At 45.3% G+C, this 24105-nt stretch overlaps 1 protein-coding gene across 1 annotated transcript; it reads left to right on the forward strand.

Annotated features, from left to right (window-relative positions):
* The first annotated feature begins 1326 nt into the window (after positions 1-1326).
* LOC306919100 (proteinase-activated receptor 2-like) lies at positions 1327-24105 on the forward strand. Its single transcript, XM_079531934.1, has 6 exons — positions 1327-1453; positions 8580-8707; positions 18130-18395; positions 19606-19815; positions 22096-22293; positions 23321-24105. Exons 1-6 carry the CDS (start codon positions 1363-1365, stop codon positions 23607-23609), a joined length of 1182 nt encoding a protein of 393 aa, XP_079388060.1. The 5' UTR covers positions 1327-1362; the 3' UTR covers positions 23610-24105.

Raw genomic sequence — 24105 nt, forward strand, 5'->3', positions numbered from 1 at the left:
GTTTTCTAAATCATGACAATTTTCGGAAAGATTTGAGGGATATTTTAACGATTTTTCAAAAATAGCAGACCTACAAGTATGAGCTTGTAGATCTGCTATTTTTCAATAGCTAAATTATAACATAATGTTTAAAACGCTAACGCTAACGTGACATGGATGCGTTCCAGGTATCAATGGATTAAAGCATTTAGTACAGTGGGTTTCAACTCTTTTCATATCAAGGCCCATTATTTATTCAGAGGGGGCTGTGAACACACACACACACACACACACACACACACACACACACACACACACACACACACACACCATGGCTGGCTCACACTATGAACTGGTAGCATTCCAGTTAGTGACTCATTCATTTGCATGTCATTGACACACATCAGTGGGTGTGTGTGTGTGTGTGTGTGTGTGTGTGTGTGCGTGTGCGTGTGCGTGCGCGCGTTGTAAACTTTAACCACAAACAAAGACATGCCATTTGCATGTTTAGCTTTCTGACAGATCGGGATTTCAGATGAAGTCATAATTATATCTGACTCATTCGTATATTTCTAAAGCTTTGTTACTTAACCAAACACAACAGTTGTATCATTAACTAAAGTAAACACTCTAATAGTGTATGTTTTTATTTTCTAGATAGTCAGTGTTCCATGACGTGTTTTTATTTTCTAGATAGTCAGCGTTCCATGACGTGTTTTTATTTTCTAGATAGTCAGCGTTCCATGACCTGCCACAACATTCATTCTAAATGACACGTAAAAAAATCCAACATATTTTCATCGTCCACAATTTTTTTTTATAAGGTTCCTTCTTTTATGAATATTTTGATCCTTTCACATCATTGTTATAATGATGATTAGACTGAATGTGCAAGATGTAATTTACGTATAAGCTTCAACTGTGATCAATTAAATTAATGTGTCATTTATTTGACTACATTTATTTTTAAATAGTTTTAAACCAAAAATATGCTCTCACACACACACACACACACACACACACACACACACACACACACACACACACACACCTATGCCAGTGTGACCCACCTCGGTGAATATAAGGTTGCCTAGTATATGAACAATAGGCCTATTATTAGACCAATAAGGACAAAGATTTAATTCCAAACAGGTCAAATAAAAGCTTTGAAAAAAAAAACATAGAATTAGAAATACTACACTACCCAGCATGCACTGTGTGTTTCGTGACGCAGGGAACCTGTAGTGTGTTTTCACTACACTACCCAGGATGCACTGTGTGTTTCGTGACGCAGGGAACCTGTAGTGTGTTTCAGGGTGTGTCTCAGGTTAAAGTTTCACCCTGGCTGGAGGATACAGATTCTCCATTGTCTTCTACACACACATGAAAGGAGACACAATGGCGTCAGCACCGAGGAGATTATTGCCCTTTTTACTGCTTTTCACCTGGATTTATACTTCAAATGCCACACCAGGTAAAGACCAGAGAGTTGTTCTTATTTATATTAGTAGTAGTAGTAGTATGTTGTATTGGTCTTCATGATGCCTGTGGTGTGTGTGTGTGTGTGTGGTGTGTGTGTGTGTGTGTGTGTGTGTGTGTGTGTCATGCAGTCACGGGTCGACTTTTAAAAACATGCACTGAGTTCAGAGGATATTTATTGGCGTGAGAAATTCTGGTTTTTATTTGACAGTTGCTTCAACTGTCAACACAGAATGAATCGGTTCGAACCTGCAGGGGAATAAAGTATGTTTATGTCAAACAGCTGTTCTGGATTTCAACTCAACTTGAGGGAAAACTGGCTTCACAAAAACCTTCTAATGTTTATTTATTTTACGGTTAGGATCTTGTTCTAGCTGCCTAACCCTAACATATTCTGTGTACATGAGCTTTAATGGCATGAGCAAACATATTGAAACGTTTAATATTGACAAAATAAACAATGAAAGACTGTAAATAAACGCATGTACATTCGAAGGGATGCAGCGATGTGTAAATGGGGACAATCTGGCCTATTTATATGGAAAAGATACATTATACAAGTTACAAATATACATTTGTGTATGTATGGGTATATATGTATGTGTATAATAATTCTTTTAGTTTTTTATTTACATGAAACCTGTAATTAATATATATGACAGTCAAAGAAAAGCATGATATAAGATCGATAGTGATTTCTTTTGTAAAGTGAAATCTATATAATTTTGTAACTTATACACCTATAAGCATGTGACAGTAAATTCACATACAAAGACCTTTCACAGTAGCCTAATTGTTTTGTCAAACTTGGTTCAATTAAAAACAGATTGATTTATTAACAGATTGCAGAATTACAGTACATTTCAACTTTTCAAGTACAACTCAATACAAAAAAACTGTTAACTGTGAGTGGACGACACCATAAAGCATTACACTTGTTTACAAGAGGGTCCACCTTGTTCAATTCATCAAAAACTGCACATAGGCTACATAGCCTATTTAATAATGTAATGTTTGTGACACTGCATTGGAAAACTACCTAAACAAAACATTATTTTTGAGACGAAACCTAAAAAAGTATTTTTCCCTAATAGCCTACCCTGTGTTCCCTAGCCTACCCTGTGCATGATGAGGCTTGGTGGAATGTATGGAATGCACTGCCTTCAAGACATGATGTAATACTGTGATCATCATACAGCCAGGGGTCTTCAACAGGGGGTCCATGGGCCCCTAGGGCTGTGGTGCTCTAAAGTAGGGGTCCCCAGCTAAATGATACGTATGGACCAAATGGGCCCTTACGGGTCTGTAACTCTGAGAGTGTACAAACTCTCAGAGTTAAATCAACATTGTTTTTAAAATATAAATTGGGGCTCCCAGAGATAGAAATGTCATTAAATGGGGGGTCCGTAGACTAATGCATGTCAACCTGGGGGTCCTTGAAATTAAAATGTTTGAGAATCACTGCTAGAGCCGTACAAATCCCTGCTTCATCTCTCTCTCAGCTAAGGGGGTCCCTGCTTCATCTCTCTCTCAGCTAAGGGGGTCCCTGCTTCATCTCTCTCTCTCAGCTAAGGGGGTCCCTGCTTCATCTCTCTCTCTCAGCTAAGGGGGTCCCTGCTTCATCTCTCTCTCTCAGCTAAGGGGGTCCCTGTTCATCTCTCTCAGCTAAGGGGGTCCCTGTTCATCTCTCTCTCAGCTAAGGGGGTCCCTGCTTCATCTCTCTCTCAGCTAAGGGGGTCCCTGTTCATCTCTCTCAGCTAAGGGGGTCCCTGTTCATCTCTCTCTCAGCTAAGGGGGTCCCTGCTTCATCTCTCTCTCAGCTAAGGGGGTCCCTGCTTCATCTCTCTCTCAGCTAAGGGGGTCCCTGCTTCATCTCTCAGCTAAGGGGGTCCCTGCTTCATCTCTCAGCTAAGGGGGTCCCTGTTCATCTCTCAGCTAAGGGGGTCCCTGTTCATCTCTCTCAGCTAAGGGGGTCCCTGCTTCATCTCTCAGCTAAGGGGGTCCCTGTTCATCTCTCAGCTAGGGGGTCCCTGTTCATCTCTCTCTCAGCTAAGGGGGTCCCTGCTTCATCTCTCTCTCAGCTAAGGGGGTCCCTGCTTCATCTCTCTCTCAGCTAAGGGGGTCCCTGCTTCATCTCTCTCTCAGCTAAGGGGCTCCCTGCTTCATCTCTCTCTCAGCTAAGGGGGTCCCTGCTTCATCTCTCTCTCAGCTAAGGGGGTCCCTGCTTCATCTCTCTCTCAGCTAAGGGGGTCCCTGCTTCATCTCTCTCTCAGCTAAGGGGCTCCCTGCTTCATCTCTCTCTCAGCTAAGGGGCTCCCTGCTTCATCTCTCTCTCAGCTAAGGGGGTCCCTGCTTCATCTCTCTCTCAGCTAAGGGGGTCCCTGCTTCATCTCTCTCTCAGCTAAGGGGCTCCCTGCTTCATCTCTCTCTCAGCTAAGGGGGTCCCTGCTTCATCTCTCTCTCAGCTAAGGGGCTCCCTGCTTCATCTCTCTCTCAGCTAAGGGGGTCCCTGCTTCATCTCTCTCTCAGCTAAGGGGTCCCTGCATCTCTCTCTCTCAGCTAAGGTGGTCCCTGCTTCATCTCTCTCAGCTAAGGGGGTCCCTGCTTCATCTCTCTCAGCTAAGGGGGTCCCTGCTTCATCTCTCTCAGCTAAGGGGGTCCCTGCTTCATCTCTCTCAGCTAAGGGGGTCCCTGCTTCATCTCTCTCAGCTAAGGGGGTCCCTGCTTCATCTCTCTCAGCTAAGGGGGTCCCTGTTCATCTCTCTCTCTCTCTCAGCTAAGTGGGTCCCTGCTTCATCTCTCTCAGCTAAGGGGTCCCTGCTTCATCTCTCTCTCTCTCAGCTAAGGGGGTCCCTGCTTCATCTCTCTCTCTCTCAGCTAAGGGGTCCCTGCTTCATCTCTCTCTCTCTCAGCTAAGGGGGTCCCTGCTTCATCTCTCTCTCTCAGCTAAGGGGGTCCCTGCTTCATCTCTCTCTCTCAGCTAAGGGGGTCCCTGCTTCATCTGTCTCAGCTAAGGGGGTCCCTGCTTCAACGCTCTCTCTCAGCTAAGGGGGTCCCTGCTTCATCTGTCTCAGCTAAGGGGGTCCCTGCTTCATCTCTCAGCTAAGGGGGTCCCTGCTTCATCTCTCTCTCTCTCTCAGCTAAGGGGGTCCCTGCTTCATCTCTCTCTCAGCTAAGGGGGTCCCTGCTTCATCTCTCTCTCTCTCAGCTAAGGGGGTCCCTGCTTCATCTCTCTCTCTCTCAGCTAAGGGGGTCCCTGCTTCATCTCTCTCAGCTAAGGGGGTCCCTGCTTCATCTCTCTCAGCTAAGGGGGTCCCTGCTTCATCTCTCTCAGCTAAGGGGGTCCCTGCTTCATCTCTCTCTCTCTCTCAGCTAAGGGGGTCCCTGCTTCATCTCTCTCTCAGCTAACGGGGTCCCTGCTTCATCTCTCTCAGCTAAGGGGTCCCTGCTTCATCTCTCTCTCAGCTAAGGGGGTCCCTGCTTAATCTCTCTCTCTCAGCTAAGGGGGTCCCTGCTTTAACTCTCTCTCTCTCAGCTAAGGGGGTCCCTGCTTCATCTCTCTCTCAGCTAAGGGGGTCCCTGCTTCATCTCTCTCAGCTAAGGGGGTCCCTGCTTCATCTCTCTCAGCTAAGGGGGTCCCTGCTTCATCTCTCTCAGCTAAGGGGGTCCCTGCTTCATCTCTCTCAGCTAAGGGGGTCCCTGTTCATCTCTCTCTCTCTCTCAGCTAAGTGGGTCCCTGCTTCATCTCTCTCAGCTAAGGGGTCCCTGCTTCATCTCTCTCTCTCTCAGCTAAGGGGGTCCCTGCTTCATCTCTCTCTCTCTCAGCTAAGGGGTCCCTGCTTCATCTCTCTCTCTCTCAGCTAAGGGGGTCCCTGCTTCATCTCTCTCTCTCAGCTAAGGGGGTCCCTGCTTCATCTCTCTCTCTCAGCTAAGGGGGTCCCTGCTTCATCTGTCTCAGCTAAGGGGGTCCCTGCTTCAACGCTCTCTCTCAGCTAAGGGGGTCCCTGCTTCATCTGTCTCAGCTAAGGGGGTCCCTGCTTCATCTCTCAGCTAAGGGGGTCCCTGCTTCATCTCTCTCTCTCTCTCAGCTAAGGGGGTCCCTGCTTCATCTCTCTCTCAGCTAAGGGGGTCCCTGCTTCATCTCTCTCTCTCTCAGCTAAGGGGGTCCCTGCTTCATCTCTCTCTCTCTCAGCTAAGGGGGTCCCTGCTTCATCTCTCTCAGCTAAGGGGGTCCCTGCTTCATCTCTCTCAGCTAAGGGGGTCCCTGCTTCATCTCTCTCAGCTAAGGGGGTCCCTGCTTCATCTCTCTCTCTCTCTCAGCTAAGGGGGTCCCTGCTTCATCTCTCTCTCAGCTAACGGGGTCCCTGCTTCATCTCTCTCAGCTAAGGGGTCCCTGCTTCATCTCTCTCTCAGCTAAGGGGGTCCCTGCTTAATCTCTCTCTCTCAGCTAAGGGGGTCCCTGCTTTAACTCTCTCTCTCTCAGCTAAGGGGGTCCCTGCTTCAACTCTCTCTCTCTCTCAGCTAAGGTGGTCCCTGCTTCATCTCTCTCTCAGCTAAGGGGGTCCCTGCTTCATCTCTCTCTCAGCTAAGGGGGTCCCTGCTTCATCTCTCTCTCAGCTAAGGGGGTCCCTGCTTCATCTCTCTCTCAGCTAAGGGGGTCCCTGCTTCATCTCTCAGCTAAGAGGGTCCCTGCTTCATCTCTCAGCTAAGGGGGTCCCTGCTTCATCTCTCTCTCAGCTAAGGGGGTCCCTGCTTCATCTCTCTCAGCTAAGGGGTCCCTGCTTCATCTCTCTCAGCTAAGGGGTCCCTGCTTCATCTCTCTCAGCTAAGGGGGTCCCTGCTTCATCTCTCTCAGCTAAGGGGTCCCTGCTTCATCTCTCTCAGCTAAGGGGGTCCCTGCTTCATCTCTCTCTCAGCTAAGGGGGTCCCTGCTTCATCTCTCAGCTAAGGGGGTCCCTGCTTCATCTCTCTCAGCTAAGGGGTCCCTGCTTCATCTCTCTCAGCTAAGGGGGTCCCTGCTTCATCTCTCTCTCAGCTAAGGGGGTCCCTGCTTCATCTCTCTCAGCTAAGGGGGTCCCTGCTTCATCTCTCTCTCAGCTAAGGGGGTCCCTGCTTCATCTCTCTCTCAGCTAAGGGGGTCCCTCCCTGCTTCATATCTCTCTCAGCTAAGGGGGTCCCTGCTTCATCGCTCTCTCTCTCCTAAGGGGGTCCCTGCTTCATCTCTCAGCTAAGGGGTCCCTGCTTCATCAGACAGACAGACAGGCCTGGCAGACAGACAGACAGGTCTGGTAGACAGACAGACAGGCCTGGTAGACAGACAGACAGGTCTGGTAGACAGACAGACAGGTCTGGTTGCTTAGCAACAGCCTGTGTGTGTCCTTGACTCCTTGCATCACAACACAAGAATGTTTCTGTTACAAAATGTTGACTTTTTCATAGCTGCATTCAGTGTTGCCATGTCTGCTTACTACAAGCGACTTTGGGCTTTTTCTGTGAAGTTGCTTGTTAATATTGCTGGTCGTGGCACTTGAGTGTGTGTGTGTGTGTGTGTGTGTGTGTGTGTGTGTGTGTGTGGGTGTGTAGTTGTTTATTTGGTCTTGTTTCTAAAGTGTAGTTGTTTATTTGGTCTTGTTTCTAAAGTGTAGTTGTTTATTTGGGCTTGTTTCTAAAGTGTAGTTGTTTATTTGGGCTTGTTTCTAAAGTGTAGTTGTTTATTTGGTCTTGTTTCTAAAGTGTAGTTGTTTATTTGGGCTTGTTTCTAAAGTGTAGTTGTTTATTTGGGCTTGTTTCTAAAGTGTAGTTGTTTATTGTTGCTTTTAAACCTGTGTTTCCTAAACACTCATGTCAAGGACATAGACAGAAACACACCCCTTTTTTACCTCCCTTATGATTAATTCCTGTTCTGTTCTTTGACTATATAGTGTATATTTGTACGTCTCTAAATGTTTTGATGAATTGAACAAGGTGGACCCTCTTGTAAACAAGTGTAATGCTTTATGGTTGTCCACTCACAGTCTTTGTATTGAGTTGTGCTTGAAATGTACTGTCATTCTGCAAACTGTTAATCAATACTTCAATCAATCAATCAAACGTTGTAGCCTAAATAAACTATCCTGATGTGAGTGAAGACTGTTTTAAATAAACTTCCATTATTGTGTTGCTCTGCTCTACGCTGCTCCTGTTCCCAGTAGGTGTGCAGAGTGACCTTTAACCCTAACCCTGTCCCCAGTAGGTGTGCAGAGTGATCTTTAACCCTAACCCTGTCCCCAGTAGGTGTGCAGAGTGACCTTTAACCCTAACCCTGTCCCCAGTAGGTGTGCAGAGTGACCTTTAACCCTAACCCTGTCCCCAGTAGGTGTGCAGAGTGACCTCTCTGCACCTTCTCTGCTGTGTATATTATTAGCAACAGGAATTTGTTACATGTTTTGAATTTAAACATTTTTGAAGAGTTTATCTGACCTCAGGTCTAAATGGGTTAATTTGTCCAGTCCTTGGCATGGAAAGGGTTTGCTTAGACCACCAATCAAAGGGTTTGCTTAGACCACCAATCAAAGGGTTTGCTTAGACCACCAATCAAAGGGTTTGCTTAGACCACCAATCAAAAGGGTTTGCTTAGACCACCAATCAAAAGGGTTTGCTTAGACCACCAATCAAAGGGTTTGCTTAGACCACCAATCAAAGGGTTTGCTTAGACCACCAATCAAAAGGGTTTGCTTAGACCACCAATCAAAAGCCAACGATGCTTTGACCAATATATTCAGGAAATGTGTAGTTTCCAAATCATTTTGAAAAGCTTAAAAACATTTAAACAAAAAAAAAGCAAGGAAAATAGTACAAATAAATAATGTTTTTTGATGGATAAAATGCAAAAGATTGAATTAATCATGCATATCGTAACTGTCTGTCGGAAGCTGATGTTAAAGGTGTGTGTGTGTGTGTGTGTGTGTGTGTGTGTGTGTGTGTGTGTGTGTGTGTGTGTGTGTGTGTGTGTGTGTGTGTGTGTGTGTGTGTGTGTGTGTGTGTGTGTGTGTGTGTGTGTGTGTGTGTGTGTGTGTGTGTGTGTGTGTGTGTGTGTGTGTGTGTGTGTGTGTGTGTGTGTGTGTGTGTGTGTGAGATCGTAGGTCAAGGCCGAGGGTTCATAGGTCACGTGGACCCCCAGGACTCCAACCTGGTCACAGTGGACGCGTCCACAGCATCGATCCTGAAGAGTCCTCTGACCACCATCTGCCTCCCCATCCTCTACATGGTGGTGAGTCAACATATTCACGTCAAGGACCCCCTAAATATTAGCCCGCTGACCCCCATTTGAAAAGATATGCCAGGGACCCCCATTTGAAAAGATATGCCAGGGACCCCCATTTGAAAAGATATGCATCACCATGTATCATCATGTATTTCTCTGCCTAATGTTTAGGCCTGTCACAAAGATGGAAAAATACCATATATCTGACTTTTATACCACTTAAATGGTAAAGATTGATTTCTCCAGTAAATCACCCGATCGGTGACGGATTATCGGAGCGTCTCTAGTGCTAATAGTGATTATCGGAGCGTCTCTAGTGCTAATAGTGATTATCGGAGCGTCTCTAGTGCTAATAGATTATCGGAGCGTCTCTAGTGCTAATAGTGATTATCGGAGCGTCTCTTGTGCTAATAGTGATTATCGGAGCGTCTCTAGTGCTAATAGTGATTATCGGAGCGTCTCTTGTGCTAATAGTGATTATCGGAGCGTCTCTAGTGCTAATAGTGATTATCGGAGCGTCTCTAGTGCTAATAGATTATCGGAGCGTCTCTAGTGCTAATAGATTATCGGAGCGTCTCTAGTGCTAATAGTGATTATCGGAGCGTCTCTAGTGCTAATAGTGATTATCGGAGCGTCTCTAGTGCTAATAGTGATTATCGGAGCGTCTCTAGTGCTAATAGTGATTATCGGAGCGTCTCTAGTGCTAATAGTGATTATCGGAGCGTCTCTAGTGCTAATAGATTATCGGAGCGTCTCTAGTGCTAATTCAATCTTAATGACTCCTCCATGCTTAACCCATTTAGGCCTGACGTCGAAATTAAAAGAAAATTCTTCTAAAGTCTGACGGTTTTCTGAAATAGCAACATAGAGAATTCCACTCTTCAAAGTCGGCGCTCGTAGCCTCGTAAAGGCAGTGACGTCCCGTAAAAGCGACAGGTTCTGTGTCTGCCGTCTCCCCTCTGCTCCGTTAACATTATGGGTAACTCATTCAAGTGGTAAATTAAATGTGAAATACATCCTCTATTGAGAAAACAACAATATATGTTGACAAAGACACTTCATACATTTGGAAACACATTTTTATTCAAATCAATATAGTCTTCAGTTCATTTCATATTATTTTAAAAGTAGGCTACTACAGTTGAATTTCAATGGACTTCTATGGGCTGGCCTGCAGTATCCGTGCCAACGGACCAGAAGTGGGGACGCTGTCTCATTTGGGGGCGTGAAATTTGTAGTCCCCGTGTGTCTCTATAGCCTACTTGCCGAGCAAAACAAGGAAGTGATGTGGCTCGCTCTGGTGGCGCAAAGCGTAGCTACTTTTGTGAATTTAATGGTTTTATTAGTTTAATATTGCTATATGTTTGTAACCGTTTTAGAAAAGCAATAAGCCACTCGAGGCCCCAGCTTACCGTGGATTTTACAATGGGTGAGAGGGTTGGAGACACTCGCTGCGCTCGTGTCTCACCACACCTCTCACCCATGGTAAAATCAATGGTAACCTGAGACCTCTTTATTGTATGTCCATTTAGAATAGCTAATAGCCCTGTTAGAGGACTCTAAGAAGTGTCTGGAATTGGGGCTGGGGGAGGCTGGTGCCCGGAGGGACTGCTGGGACAGGCCAGGACGCGACGTCTGTTCTGGTGCCCGGAGGGACTGCTGTGACAGGCCAGGACGCGACGTCTGTTCTGGTGCCCGGAGGGACTGCTGGGACAGGCCAGGACGTGACGTCTGTTCCTGTGATTTATATCAGGGGTGGGCAACTGGCGGCCCGGGGTTCCACATGCGGCCCCCACCTTCACATAATGCGGCCCGCATGTTAATATCAGAATACTGATATAGTATTGATTTCAGCTGTTAGGATTCCAAACCCGCTTGAATTACTTAATGACTAGTATTAAATGACTAGTACTTAATGACTAGTATTAAATGACTAGTACTTAATGACTAGTATTAAATGACTAGTACTTAATGACTAGTATTAAATGACTAGTATTAAATGACTAGTATTAAATGACTAGTACTTAATGACTAGTATTAAATGACTAGTACTTAATGACTAGTATTAAATGACTAGTACTTAATGACTAGTATTAAATGACTAGTACTTAATGACTAGTACTTAATGACTAGTACTTAATGACTAGTATTAAATGACTAGTACTTAATGACTGACTAGTATTAAATGACTAGTACTTAATGGCTAGTATTAAATGACTAGTACTTAATGACTAGTATGAAATGACTAGTACTTAATGGCTAGTATTAAATGACTAGTACTTAATGACTAGTATTAAATGACTAGTACTTAATGACTAGTATTAAATGACTAGTACTTAATGACTAGTATTAAATGACTAGTACTTAATGACTAGTATTAAATGACTAGTACTTAATGACTAGTATTAAATGACTAGTACTTAATGACTAGTATTAAATGACTAGTACTTAATGACTAGTATTAAATGACTAGTACTTAATGACTAGTATTAAATGACTAGTACTTAATGACTAGTACTTAATGACTAGTATTAAATGACTAGTACTTAATTACTAGTATTAAATGACTAGTACTTAATGACTAGTATTAAATGACTAGTACTTAATGACTGACTAGTATTAAATGACTAGTACTTAATGGCTAGTATTAAATGACTAGTACTTAATGACTAGTATTAAATGACTAGTATTAAATTACTAGTACTTAATGACTAGTATTAAATGACTAGTACTTAATGACTAGTATTAAATGACTAGTACTTAATGACTAGTATTAAATGACTAGTACTTAATGACTAGTATTAAATGACTAGTACTTAATGACTAGTATTAAATGACTAGTACTTAATGACTAGTATTAAATGACTAGTACTTAATGACTAGTATTAAATGACTAGTATTAAATGACTAGTACTTAATGACTAGTATTAAATGACTAGTACTTAATGACTAGTATTAAATGACTAGTACTTAATGACTAGTATTAAATGACTAGTACGTCATGACTAGTATTAAATGACTAGTACGTCATGACTAGTATTAAATGACTAGTACTTAATGACTAGTATTAAATGACTAGTACTTAATGACTAGTATTAAATGACTAGTACTTAATTACTAGTATTAAATGACTAGTACTGAATGACTAGTATTAAATGACTAGTACTTAATGACTAGTATTAAATGACTAGTACTTAATGACTAGTATTAAATGACTAGTACTTAATGACTAGTATTAAATGACTAGTACTGAATGACTAGTATTAAATGACTAGTACTTAATGACTAGTATTAAATGACTAGTACTTAATGGCTAGTATTAAATGACTAGTACTTAATGGCTAGTATTAAATGACTAGTACTTAATGGCTAGTATTAAATGACTAGTACTTAATGGCTAGTATTAAATGACTAGTACTTAATGACTAGTATTAAATGACTAGTACTTAATGACTAGTATTAAATGACTAGTATTAAATGACTAGTACTTAATGACTAGTATTAAATGACTAGTACTTAATGACTAGTATTAAATGACTAGTACTTAATGACTAGTATTAAATGACTAGTACTTAATGCCTAGTATTAAATGACTGACTAGTATTAAATGACTAGTACTTAATGACTGACTAGTATTAAATGACTAGTACTTAATGGCTAGTATTAAATGACTAGTACTTAATGGCTAGTATTAAATGACTAGTACTTAATGACTAGTATTAAATGACTAGTACTTAATGACTAGTATTAAATGACTAGTACTTAATGACTAGTATTAAATGACTAGTACTTAATGACTGGCTAGTATTAAATGACTAGTACTTCATGACTAGTATTAAATGACTAGTATTAAATGACTAGTACTTAATGACTAGTATTAAATGACTAGTACTTAATGACTAGTATTAAATGACTAGTACTTAATGACTAGTATTAAATGACTAGTACTTAATGACTAGTATTAAATGACTAGTACTTAATGACTAGTATTAAATGACTAGTACTTAATGACTGGCTAGTATTAAATGACTAGTATTAAATGACTAGTACTTAATGACTAGTATTAAATGACTAGTACTTAATGGCTAGTATTAAATGACTAGTATTAAATGACTAGTACTTCATGACTAGTATTAAATGACTAGTACTTAATGGCTAGTATTAAATGACTAGTATTAAATGACTAGTACTTAATGACTAGTATTAAATGACTAGTACTTAATGGCTAGTATTAAATGACTAGTATTAAATGACTAGTACTTAATGACTAGTATTAAATGACTAGTATTAAATGACTAGTATTAAATGACTAGTATTAAATGACTAGTACTTAATGACTAGTATTAAATGACTAGTACTTAATGGCTAGTATTAAATGACTAGTATTAAATGACTAGTACTTAATGACTAGTATTAAATGACTAGTACTTAATGGCTAGTATTAAATGACTAGTACTTAATGACTAGTATTAAATTACTAGTATTAAATGACTAGTACTTAATGGCTAGTATTAAATGACTAGTACTTAATGGCTAGTATTAAATGACTAGTACTTAATGACTAGTATTAAATGACTAGTATTAAATGACTAGTACTTAATGACTAGTATTAAATGACTAGTACTTAATGACTAGTATTAAATGACTAGTACTTAATGACTAGTATTAAATGACTAGTACTTAATGGCTAGTATTAAATGACTAGTACTTAATGGCTAGTATTAAATGACTAGTACTTAATGACTAGTTTTAAATGACTAGTACTTAATGACTAGTATTAAATGACTAGTACTTAATGACTAGTATTAAATGACTAGTACTTAATGACTAGTATTAAATGACTAGTACTTAATGACTAGTATTAAATGACTAGTACTTAATGACTAGTATTAAATGACTAGTATTAAATGACTAGTATTAAATGACTAGTACTTAATGGCTAGTATTACAATGTTATTGTCTTTTTGTGCCCAGTGTAGTTGTTATTTACAATCAGCGCCGGGATTCAAAATAGATTCTCGCGGTGTCTGGAAGATATGGCCGCTTTTACTCTGTAAAGCCCCCCCCCCCAATCCCCCCCCCCCCCCCCTTCAGTTCCGGAAACAAAACGGAGACATATTTTTGCTTGCTTATACCTTTTGCTCTCGTTTCGATAATAATCGCTAAATAATCCCTCGTGTTCGTATTTTGAACGAGAGGCGGATGAGAAGTCAGAAATGCAGAGCTTAGTATATCCATCAGATCAGAACCACGGAGAGCTCCCTGGATTAGGAGAGACGAGGCATTCTTTCTGCAGCGGTAAACTAGGACGTGACCGGGACCGCTGGTGAACGAAGAGTAGGACGTGACCGGGACCGCTGGTGAAGGAAGAGCGAAGAGTAGGACGTGACCGGGACCGCTGGTGAAGGAAGAGTAGGACGTGACCGGGACCGCTGGTGAAGGAAGAGTAGGACGTGACCGGGACCGCTGGTGAGCGAAGAGTAGGACGTGACCGGGACCGCTGGTGAAGGAAGAACGAAGAGTAGGACGTGACCGGGACCGCTGGTGAACGAAGAGCGAAGATTAGGACGTGACCGGGACCGCTGGTGAACGAAGAGTAGGACGTGACCGGGACCGCTGGTGAACGAAGAGCGAAGATTAGGACGTGACCGGGACCGCTGGTGAACGAAGAGTAGGACGTGACCGGGACCGCTGGTGAACGAAGAACGAAGAGTAGGACGTGACCGGGACCGCTGGTGAACGAAGAGCGAAGAGTAGGACGTGACCGGGACCGCTGGTGAAGGAAGAGTAGGACGTGACCGGGACCGCTGGTGAACGAAGAGCGAAGAGTAGGACGTGACCGGGACCGCTGGTGAAGGAAGAGTAGGACGTGACCGGGACCGCTGGTGAAGGAAGAGTAGGACGTGACCGGGACCGCTGGTGAACGAAGAGCGAAGAGTAGGACGTGACCGGGACCGCTGGTGAAGGAAGAGTAGGACGTGACCGGGACCGCTGGTGAGCGAAGAGTAGGACGTGACCGGGACCGCTGGTGAAGGAAGAACGAAGAGTAGGACGTGACCGGGACCGCTGGTGAAGGAAGAGTAGGACGTGACCGGGACCGCTGGTGAACGAAGAGCGAAGAGTAGGACGTGACCGGGACCGCTGGTGAAGGAAGAGTAGGACGTGACCGGGACCGCTGGTGAACGAAGAGTAGGACGTGACCGGGACCGCTGGTGAACGAAGAACGAAGAGTAGGACGTGACCGGGACCGCTGGTGAGCAAAGAACGAAGAGTAGGACGTGACCGGGACCGCTGGTGAACGAAGAACGAAGAGTAGGACGTGACCGGGACCGCTGGTGAACGAAGAACGAAGAGTAGGACGTGACCGGGACCGCTGGTGAGCGAAGAACGAAGAGTAGGACGTGACCGGGACCGCTGGTGAACGAAGAACGAAGAGTAGGACGTGACCGGGACCGCTGGTGAGCGAAGAACGAAGAGTAGGACGTGACCGGGACCGCTGGTGAGCGAAGAACGAAGAGTAGGACGTGACCGGGACCGCTGGTGAACGATGAGTAGGACGTGACCGGGACCGCTGGTGAACGAAGAGTAGGACGTGACCGGGACCGCTGGTGAACGAAGAGTAGGACGTGACCGGGACCGCTGGTGAACGAAGAGTAGGACGTGACCGGGACCGCTGGTGAACAAAGAGTAGGACGTGACCGGGACCGCTGGTGAACGAAGAACGAAGAGTAGGACGTGACCGGGACCGCTGGTGAAGGAAGAGCGAAGAGTAGGACGTGACCGGGACCGCTGGTGAAGGAAGAGCGAAGAGTAGGACGTGACCGGGACCGCTGGTGAGCGAAGAACGAAGAGTAGGACGTGACCGGGACCGCTGGTGAGCGAAGAACGAAGAGTAGGACGTGACCGGGACCGCTGGTGAGCGAAGAACGAAGAGTAGGACGTGACCGGGACCGCTGGTGAACGAAGAGTAGGACGTGACCGGGACCGCTGGTGAACGAAGAGTAGGACGTGACCGGGACCGCTGGTGAACGAAGAGTAGGACGTGACCGGGACCGCTGGTGAACGAAGAGTAGGACGTGACCGGGACCGCTGGTGAAGGAAGAGCGAAGAGTAGGACGTGACCGGGACCGCTGGTGAACGAAGAACGAAGAGTAGGACGTGACCGGGACCGCTGGTGAACGAAGAGCGAAGAGTAGGACGTGACCGGGACCGCTGGTGAACGAAGAACGAAGAGTAGGACGTGACCGGGACCGCTGGTGAACGAAGAGCGAAGAGTAGGACGTGACCGGGACCGCTGGTGAACGAAGAACGAAGAGTAGGACGTGACCGGGACCGCTGGTGAACGAAGAACGAAGAGTAGGACGTGACCGGGACCGCTGGTGAACGAAGAGCGAAGAGTAGGACGTGACCGGGACCGCTGGTGAACGAAGAACGAAGAGTAGGACGTGACCGGGACCGCTGGTGAACGAAGAACGAAGAGTAGGACGTGACCGGGACCGCTGGTGAACGAAGAGCGAAGAGTAGGACGTGACCGGGACAGCTGGTGAACGAAGAGTAGGACGTGACCGGGACAGCTGGTGAACGAAGAGTAGGACGTGACCGGGACAGCTGGTGAACGAAGAGTAGGACGTGACCGGGACAGCTGGTGAACGAAGAGTAGGACGTGACCGGGACAGCTGGTGAACGAAGAGTAGGACGTGACCGGGACAGCTGGTGAACGAAGAGCGAAGAGTAGGACGTGACCGGGACCGCTGGTGAACGAAGAGCGAAGAGTAGGACGTGACCGGGACCGCTGGTGAACGAAGAGCGAAGAGTAGGACGTGACCGGGACCGCTGGTGAACGAAGAACGAAGAGTAGGACGTGACCGGGACCGCTGGTGAGCGAAGAACGAAGAGTAGGACGTGACCGGGACCGCTGGTGAACGAAGAACGAAGAGTAGGACGTGACCGGGACCGCTGGTGAACGAAGAACGAAGAGTAGGACGTGACCGGGACCGCTGGTGAACGAAGAACGAAGAGTAGGACGTGACCGGGACCGCTGGTGAACGAAGAGTAGGACGTGACCGGGACCGCTGGTGAACGAAGAGTAGGACGTGACCGGGACCGCTGGTGAACGAAGAGTAGGACGTGACCGGGACCGCTGGTGAGCGAAGAGCGAAGAATAGGACGTGACCGGGACCGCTGGTGAACGAAGAACGAAGAGTAGGACGTGACCGGGACCGCTGGTGAACGAAGAGTAGGACGTGACCGGGACCGCTGGTGAACGAAGAGTAGGACGTGACCGGGACCGCTGGTGAACGAAGAACGAAGAGTAGGACGTGACCGGGACCGCTGGTGAACGAAGAGTAGGACGTGACCGGGACCGCTGGTGAACGAAGAACGAAGAGTAGGACGTGACCGGGACCGCTGGTGAACGAAGAGCAAAGAGTAGGACGTGACCGGGACCGCTGGTGAACGAAGAACGAAGAGTAGGACGTGACCGGGACCGCTGGTGAACGAAGAGCGAAGAGTAGGACGTGACCGGGACCGCTGGTGAACGAAGAACGAAGAGTAGGACGTGACCGGGACCGCTGGTGAGCGAAGAGTAGGACGTGACCGGGACCGCTGGTGAACGAAGAACGAAGAGTAGGACGTGACCGGGACCGCTGGTGAGCGAAGAGTAGGACGTGACCGGGACCGCTGGTGAACGAAGAGTAGGACGTGACCGGGACCGCTGGTGAACGAAGAACGAAGAGTAGGACGTGACCGGGACCGCTGGTGAGCGAAGAGTAGGACGTGACCGGGACCGCTGGTGAACGAAGAACGAAGAGTAGGACGTGACCGGGACCGCTGGTGAACGAAGAGTAGGACGTGACCGGGACCGCTGGTGAACGAAGAGCGAAGAGTAGGGTGGCCTGGGAGGCCAACTAAAAAGAAAAAAAGAAAACAATTCAGAATATTCTTCTCTCGTTTGATATCATTGAAAATGCGCTAGGACGTGTACACACCATAGGACGTGTTCCCACCCTAGGACGTGTACACACCATAGGACGTGTTCCCACCCTAGGACGTGTACACACCATAGGACGTGTTCCCACCCTAGGACGTGTACACACCATAGGACGTGTACACACCATAGGACGTGTACACACCATAGGACGTGTACACACCCTAGGACGTGTACACACCATAGGACGTGTACACACCCTAGGACGTGTACACACCCTAGGACGTGTACACACCCTAGGACGTGTACACACCCTAGGACGTGTACACACCCTAGGACGTGTACACACCCTAGGACGTGTACACACCCTAGGACGTGTACACACCCTAGGACGTGTACACACCATTGCTTATGACGAGCCCACACGTCGTACGGACTGAACCAGTTAATATGTTTTATTAATGGACATTAATATGTTTTTAATATGTTTTTTCCATCCCAGGTGTTGGCGGTGGCGCTGCCCGCCAACGGCATGGCGCTGTGGGTGTTCTGGTTCCGCACCAAGAAGCAGCACCCGGCCTCCATCTACATGGCCAACCTGGCTCTGGCCGACCTGATGTTCGTGGTCTGGATCCCCCTGAAGATCTCCTACCACCTCAACGGGAACGACTGGATCTACGGAGAGCCTCTGTGCAAGGTCCTGGTGGGCTTCTTCTACGGAAACATGTACTGCTCCATCCTCTTCATCGCCTGTCTGTCTGTGCAGAGGTAATTATAATCCTCTTCATCGCCTGTCTGTCTGTGCAGAGGTAATTATAATCCTCTTCATCGCCTGTCTGTCTGTGCAGAGGTAATTATAATCCTCTTCATCGCCTGTCTGTCTGTGCAGAGGTAATTATAACATCCTCTTCATCGCCTGTCTGTCTGTGCAGAGGTAATTATAATCCTCTTCATCGCCTGTCTGTCTGTGCAGAGGTAATTATAATCCTCTTCATCGCCTGTCTGTCTGTGCAGAGGTAATTATAATCCTCTTCATCGCCTGTCTGTCTGTGCAGAGGTAATTATAATCCTCTTCATCGCCTGTCTGTCTGTGCAGAGGTAATTATAATCCTCTTCATCGCATGTCTGTCTGTGCAGAGGTAATTATAACATCCTCTTCATCGCCTACCTACCTTTTTCCACTGACGCAAACTACATGGAAACTAAATAAACTAAGCTATGATGACGAAATTGTCAGTATATTTAGTCTAATAAAAACTAGACTAAAATGTCAGGAAGGGACTAGTGGACAAGAGATCCAGTATAAGTCATTTTACACTTGGTTACATGCTGAAAATAGCTGATCTACAAGCTTGTAGATTGACTATTTTCAGCAAGTGTAATACAGCTATAAACAGCTATAGTGTGGATTCTGTGTGACACAACCATTACATGCCTTTGACCAGTGGTTTGACCAAAGGTTTGACCAAAGGTTTGACCAGTGGTTTGACCAAAGGTTACCAGTGGTTTGACCAAAGGTTTGACCAAAGGTTTGACCAGTGGTTTGACCAAAGGTTTGACCAGTGGTTTGACCAAAGGTTTGACCAGTGGTTTGACCAAAGGTTTGACCAAAGGTTACCAGTGGTTTGACCAGTGGTTTGACCAAAGGTTTGACCAGTGGTTTGACCAAAGGTTTGACCAGTGGTTTGACCAAAGGTTTGACCAGTGGTTTGACCAAAGGTTTGACCAAAGGTTACCAGTGGTTTGACCAAAGGTTTGACCAGTGGTTTGACCAAAGGTTTGACCAAAGGTTACCAGTGGTTTGACCAGTGGTTTGACCAGTGGTTTTCAACCTTGTCAAGGCCCATTATTTATTAAGGTCCATAATGTGTCCATCCATCTCAGGTACTGGGTGGTCAGCATTAATAACGGTGTGTGTCCATCTCTCTCAGGTACTGGGTGGTCAGCATTCATAACGGTGTGTGTCCATCTCTCTCAGGTACTGGGTGGTCAGCCACCCTCTGTCGGGGGAGAAGGGCAACAACAAGGTGGCGCTGTTGGTCTGCGCGTCCGTCTGGCTGCTGGTGGGCCTCGGGACCGTCCCGCTCTACCAGTACGACCACACGGTGCGCGTTCGAGACCCCAACGTCACCACCTGCCACGACGTCAACCGCATCCAGGACATCGACAACCCCTTCGACTCGGTCAAGTACGAACCGTTCCTTTCTTTAGTTGTCCTTGAGGAGGGGGGGGGGGGGGGGGGGGGTGTCACACCCAGTGTTGTTTTTGGTAGCAAATTTCGATTTTAGTTTCAGTCATTTAGTCTCTCGAATAGTTTTCACGTAGTTTTTAAGTCACATTTTAGTCACCCTGGGGTGTTTTAGTGTTCGTCTAGTTTTACTCGACTAAATCTCGTAAGATTTTAGTCGACTAAATCCACAGTTGATTTAGTCGGAACAAAATGTATTTTGGCGGTGCCTTGATGCCGTCGTAATGATGTGTTCACTTGCTGAAAATAGCCGATCTACAAGCTCACAACGCGTCGCACTTGCGACGCGTTGTGAGCTTGTAGATCGGCTATAATCTAATTAACCCATTTTGGTCGGGAACCCCTTTTGGTGTTAGCATTATGTTATGCTTTAGCTATTGAAAAATAGCAGACCTACAAGCTCGTAGCGCGCCACCGAGTGGCACGCTACGAGCTTGTAGGTCTGATGTTTTTGAAAAAATCGAAGAACCACTGCATAGAAACATACAGTTGTGATCAAAAGTTTACATACGTTTGTAAAGGACATACTGTCATGATAGTCCTGACTTCCCAATAATTTGTTCAACTCTTATTTTTCTGTGATAGGTTGATTGGAGCAAATACTTCTTTGTCATACAAAAAAATCTTTAATTTATTTGTATTTTTATGAATGTTTAAGGGTTTTCTGAAAATGTGACCAAATCTGCTGGTTCAAAAGAATACATACAGCAATGCTAATATGTGGTTTCATGTCCCTTGGCCATTTTCACCCCAAATTGACGCTTTTGGTAGCCATCCACAAGCTTCTGGCAAGCTTCTGGCTGAATCTTTGACCACTCCTCTTGACAGAATTGGTGCAGTTCATCTAAATGTGTTGGCTATCTGGCATGGACTTGTTTTTTCAGCACTGTCCACAACTCCACATGTTCTCAATGGGGTTTAGGTCAGGACTTTGGACAGGCCATTCTAAAACCTTAATTCGAGCCTGATTTAGCCATGCCTTTACCACTTTTGACGTGTGTTTGGGGTCATTGTCTTGTTGGAGCACCCATCTGCGCCCAAGACCCAAACTTCTGGCTGATGATTTGAGGTTGTCCTGAAGAATTTTGAGGTAATCCTTCTTCTTCATTATTCCATTTACTCTTTGTAAAGCACCAGTTCCATTGGCAGCGAAACAGGCCCATAGCATAATACTACCAGCACCATGCTTGACAGTAGGTGTGGTGTTCTTGGGGTGAAAGGTTTCACCCTCTCGCCTCCAAACATATTGCTGGTCATTGTGGCCAAACAGCTCAATATTTGTTTCATCTGACCACAGAACTTTCCTCCAGAAGGCCTTGTCTTTGTCCATGTGATCAGCAGCAAACTTCAGTCGAGCCTTAAGGTGTCGCTTCTGGAGCAAGGGCTTCCTTCTTGCACGGCAGCCTCTCAGCCCATGACGATGTAAAACACGCTTGACTGTGGACACTGACACCTGTGTTCCAGCAGCTTCTAACTCATTGCAGACTTCCTTTTTGGTGGTTCTCGGTTGACTCTTGACCATCCTGACCAATCTTCTCTCAGCAGCAGGTGATAGCTTGCGCTTTCTTCCTGATCGTGGCATTGACACAATTGTTCCATGCAGTTTATACTTAAACAATTGTTTGCAAAGTTGATCTTGGGACCTGTAGCTGACTTGAAATGGCTCCAAGTGACTTTCCTGACTTGTTTAAGTCTATTTTCAGCTTTTTCAGATCCATGCTGAGCTCCTTTGACTTTCACATTTTATTGTTTGTGGGTTGTGGCCAAACGAGCCCTAAATAAGGCTCAGAGAAGTGAAAACACTAGATGTAGACAATCATAATCACTCAGTTTAAGTTAAGAGGCCATGCCACAAAGCTAATTTGATTGACACAACGTTCTACATGACCATGGGACATAATATAATTGCTGTATGTATATTTATGAACCAGCTGATTTGGTCACATTTTCAGAAAACCCTTAAACATTCATAAAAATACAAATAAATTCAAGATTTTTTTTATATGACAAAGAAGTATTTGCTCCAATCAACCTATCACAGAAAAACAAGAGTTGAACAAATTATTGGAAAGTCAGGACTATCATGACAGTATGTCCTTTACAAACGTATGTAAACTTTTGATCACAACTGTAGCTTTCAGAAAACTGTCAGGATGTAGAAGACATGTTTAGAATCTGATCTCAGGTCAAAACGGGTTCACTATGTAAACCCTGCCTCAGGTATCCGTACTACTACTTCCTCCTGATGTCCACGCTGGTCTTCCTGGTCCCCTGCCTGGTCATCGTGGTGTCCTACGTGCTGCTGTTCCGCTGGCTGGAGAACAACATGGTGGACTCCACGGCCACCAAGAACCGCCGCAAAGCTCTGGTTCTCATCCTGACGGTGCTGGTCACCTTCCTGGTCTGCTTCCTTCCAAGGTTATTATATATATATATATATATATATATATATATATATATATATATAATATATACATTAGTCAGAATCTCAAAGTGCAGGGAGCGAGTTGAGGATTGAAGGGTGACCACTTCCGTGAGGTAGTGGGGGGGGGGAGCGTAGCCGTGGATGCACTGGCATCGTAACAGTATATGTATTGTCTCTATAATTCCAGTAACGTCATGCTGGTCATAACGGTATATGTATTGTCTCTATAGTTCCAGTAACAACATGCTGGTCATAACAGTATATGTATTGTCTCTATAGTTCCAGTAACAACATGCTGGTCATAACAGTATATGTATTGTCTCTATAGTTCCAGTAACAACATGCTGGTCATAACAGTATATGTATTGTCTCTATAGTTCCAGTAACGTCATGCTGGTCATAACAGTATATGTATTGTCTCTATAGTTCCAGTAACGTCATGCTGGTCATAACAGTATATGTATTGTCTCTATAATTCCAGTAACAACATGCTGGTCATAACAGTATATGTATTGTCTCTATAGTTCCAGTAACAACATGCTGGTCATAACAGTATATGTATTGTCTCTATAGTTCCAGTAACAACATGCTGGTCATAACAGTATATGTATTGTCTCTATAGTTCCAGTAACGTCATGCTGGTCATAACAGTATATGTATTGTCTCTATAATTCCAGTAACAACATGCTGGTCATAACAGTATATGTATTGTCTCTATAATTCCAGTAACGTCATGCTGGTCATAACAGTATATGTATTGTCTCTATAATTCCAGTAACGTCATGCTGGTCATAACAGTATATGTATTGTCTCTATAATTCCAGTAACGTCATGCTGGTCATAACAGTATATGTATTGTCTCTATAATTCCAGTAACGTCATGCTGGTCATAACAGTATATATATTGTCTCTATAATTCCAGTAACGTCATGCTGGTCATAACAGTATATGTATTGTCTCTATAATTCCAGTAACGTCATGCTGGTCATAACAGTATATGTATTGTCTCTATAATTCCAGTAACGTCATGCTGGTCATCCACTACGTCCTGCTCGCCGCCGGCCGCTCCAACAACGGCTACGGGTTCTACATGGCGACGCTGTGCCTGGCGAGCCTCAACTGCTGCCTGGACCCGCTGGTCTACTACTACGTGTCGGACGGCTTCCGCGAGCACGCGCGCAACGTGCTGCGCTGCCGCAGCGCGCGCACCGTCGAGCGCATGCGCGTCTCCTTCCAGTCCATGAAGTACTCCAAGAACAGCCGCTCGTACGTGAGCACGTCGGGGAACACCGAGACCAGCAGCTGCTGAGAGGCTTGTGGTCAGGAGACCGACCGCCATGGACTAAAGGTTTCATAACAGTTTCCCAGCCGATAATACAGATACCAGAGAATTATATTTATTATGATACAAAAAGAAAAAAGGTCTTATTTTGAAGTCCGACCGGGAATAGTGTTTATAGCTATCTAGCTATATATCTGGTGTTGTGTTTATAGCAGACTCCTCATTCAAACTCCAAAGCAAACTCCACATGTCCCAACATTTTATTTACCTGCCATAGTGTCGACCCCTTCCTTACCCCCTGTGTGGGATCACTGGTTAGACTGGCATAGTGTCGACCCCTTCCTTACCCCCTGTGTGGGATCACTGGTTAGACTGGCATAGTGTCGACCCCTTACCCCTGTGTGGGATCACTGGTTAGACTGGCATAGTGTCGACCCCTTACCCCTGTGTGGGATCACTGGTTAGACTGGCATAGTGTCGACCCCTTACCCCTGTGTGGGATCACTGGTTAGACTGGCATAGT

The sequence above is a fragment of the Electrona antarctica genome, assembly GCF_951216825.1.
Source record: "Electrona antarctica genome assembly, contig: scaffold_199, whole genome shotgun sequence".
Classification (NCBI taxonomy): Eukaryota; Metazoa; Chordata; class Actinopteri; order Myctophiformes; family Myctophidae; genus Electrona; species Electrona antarctica.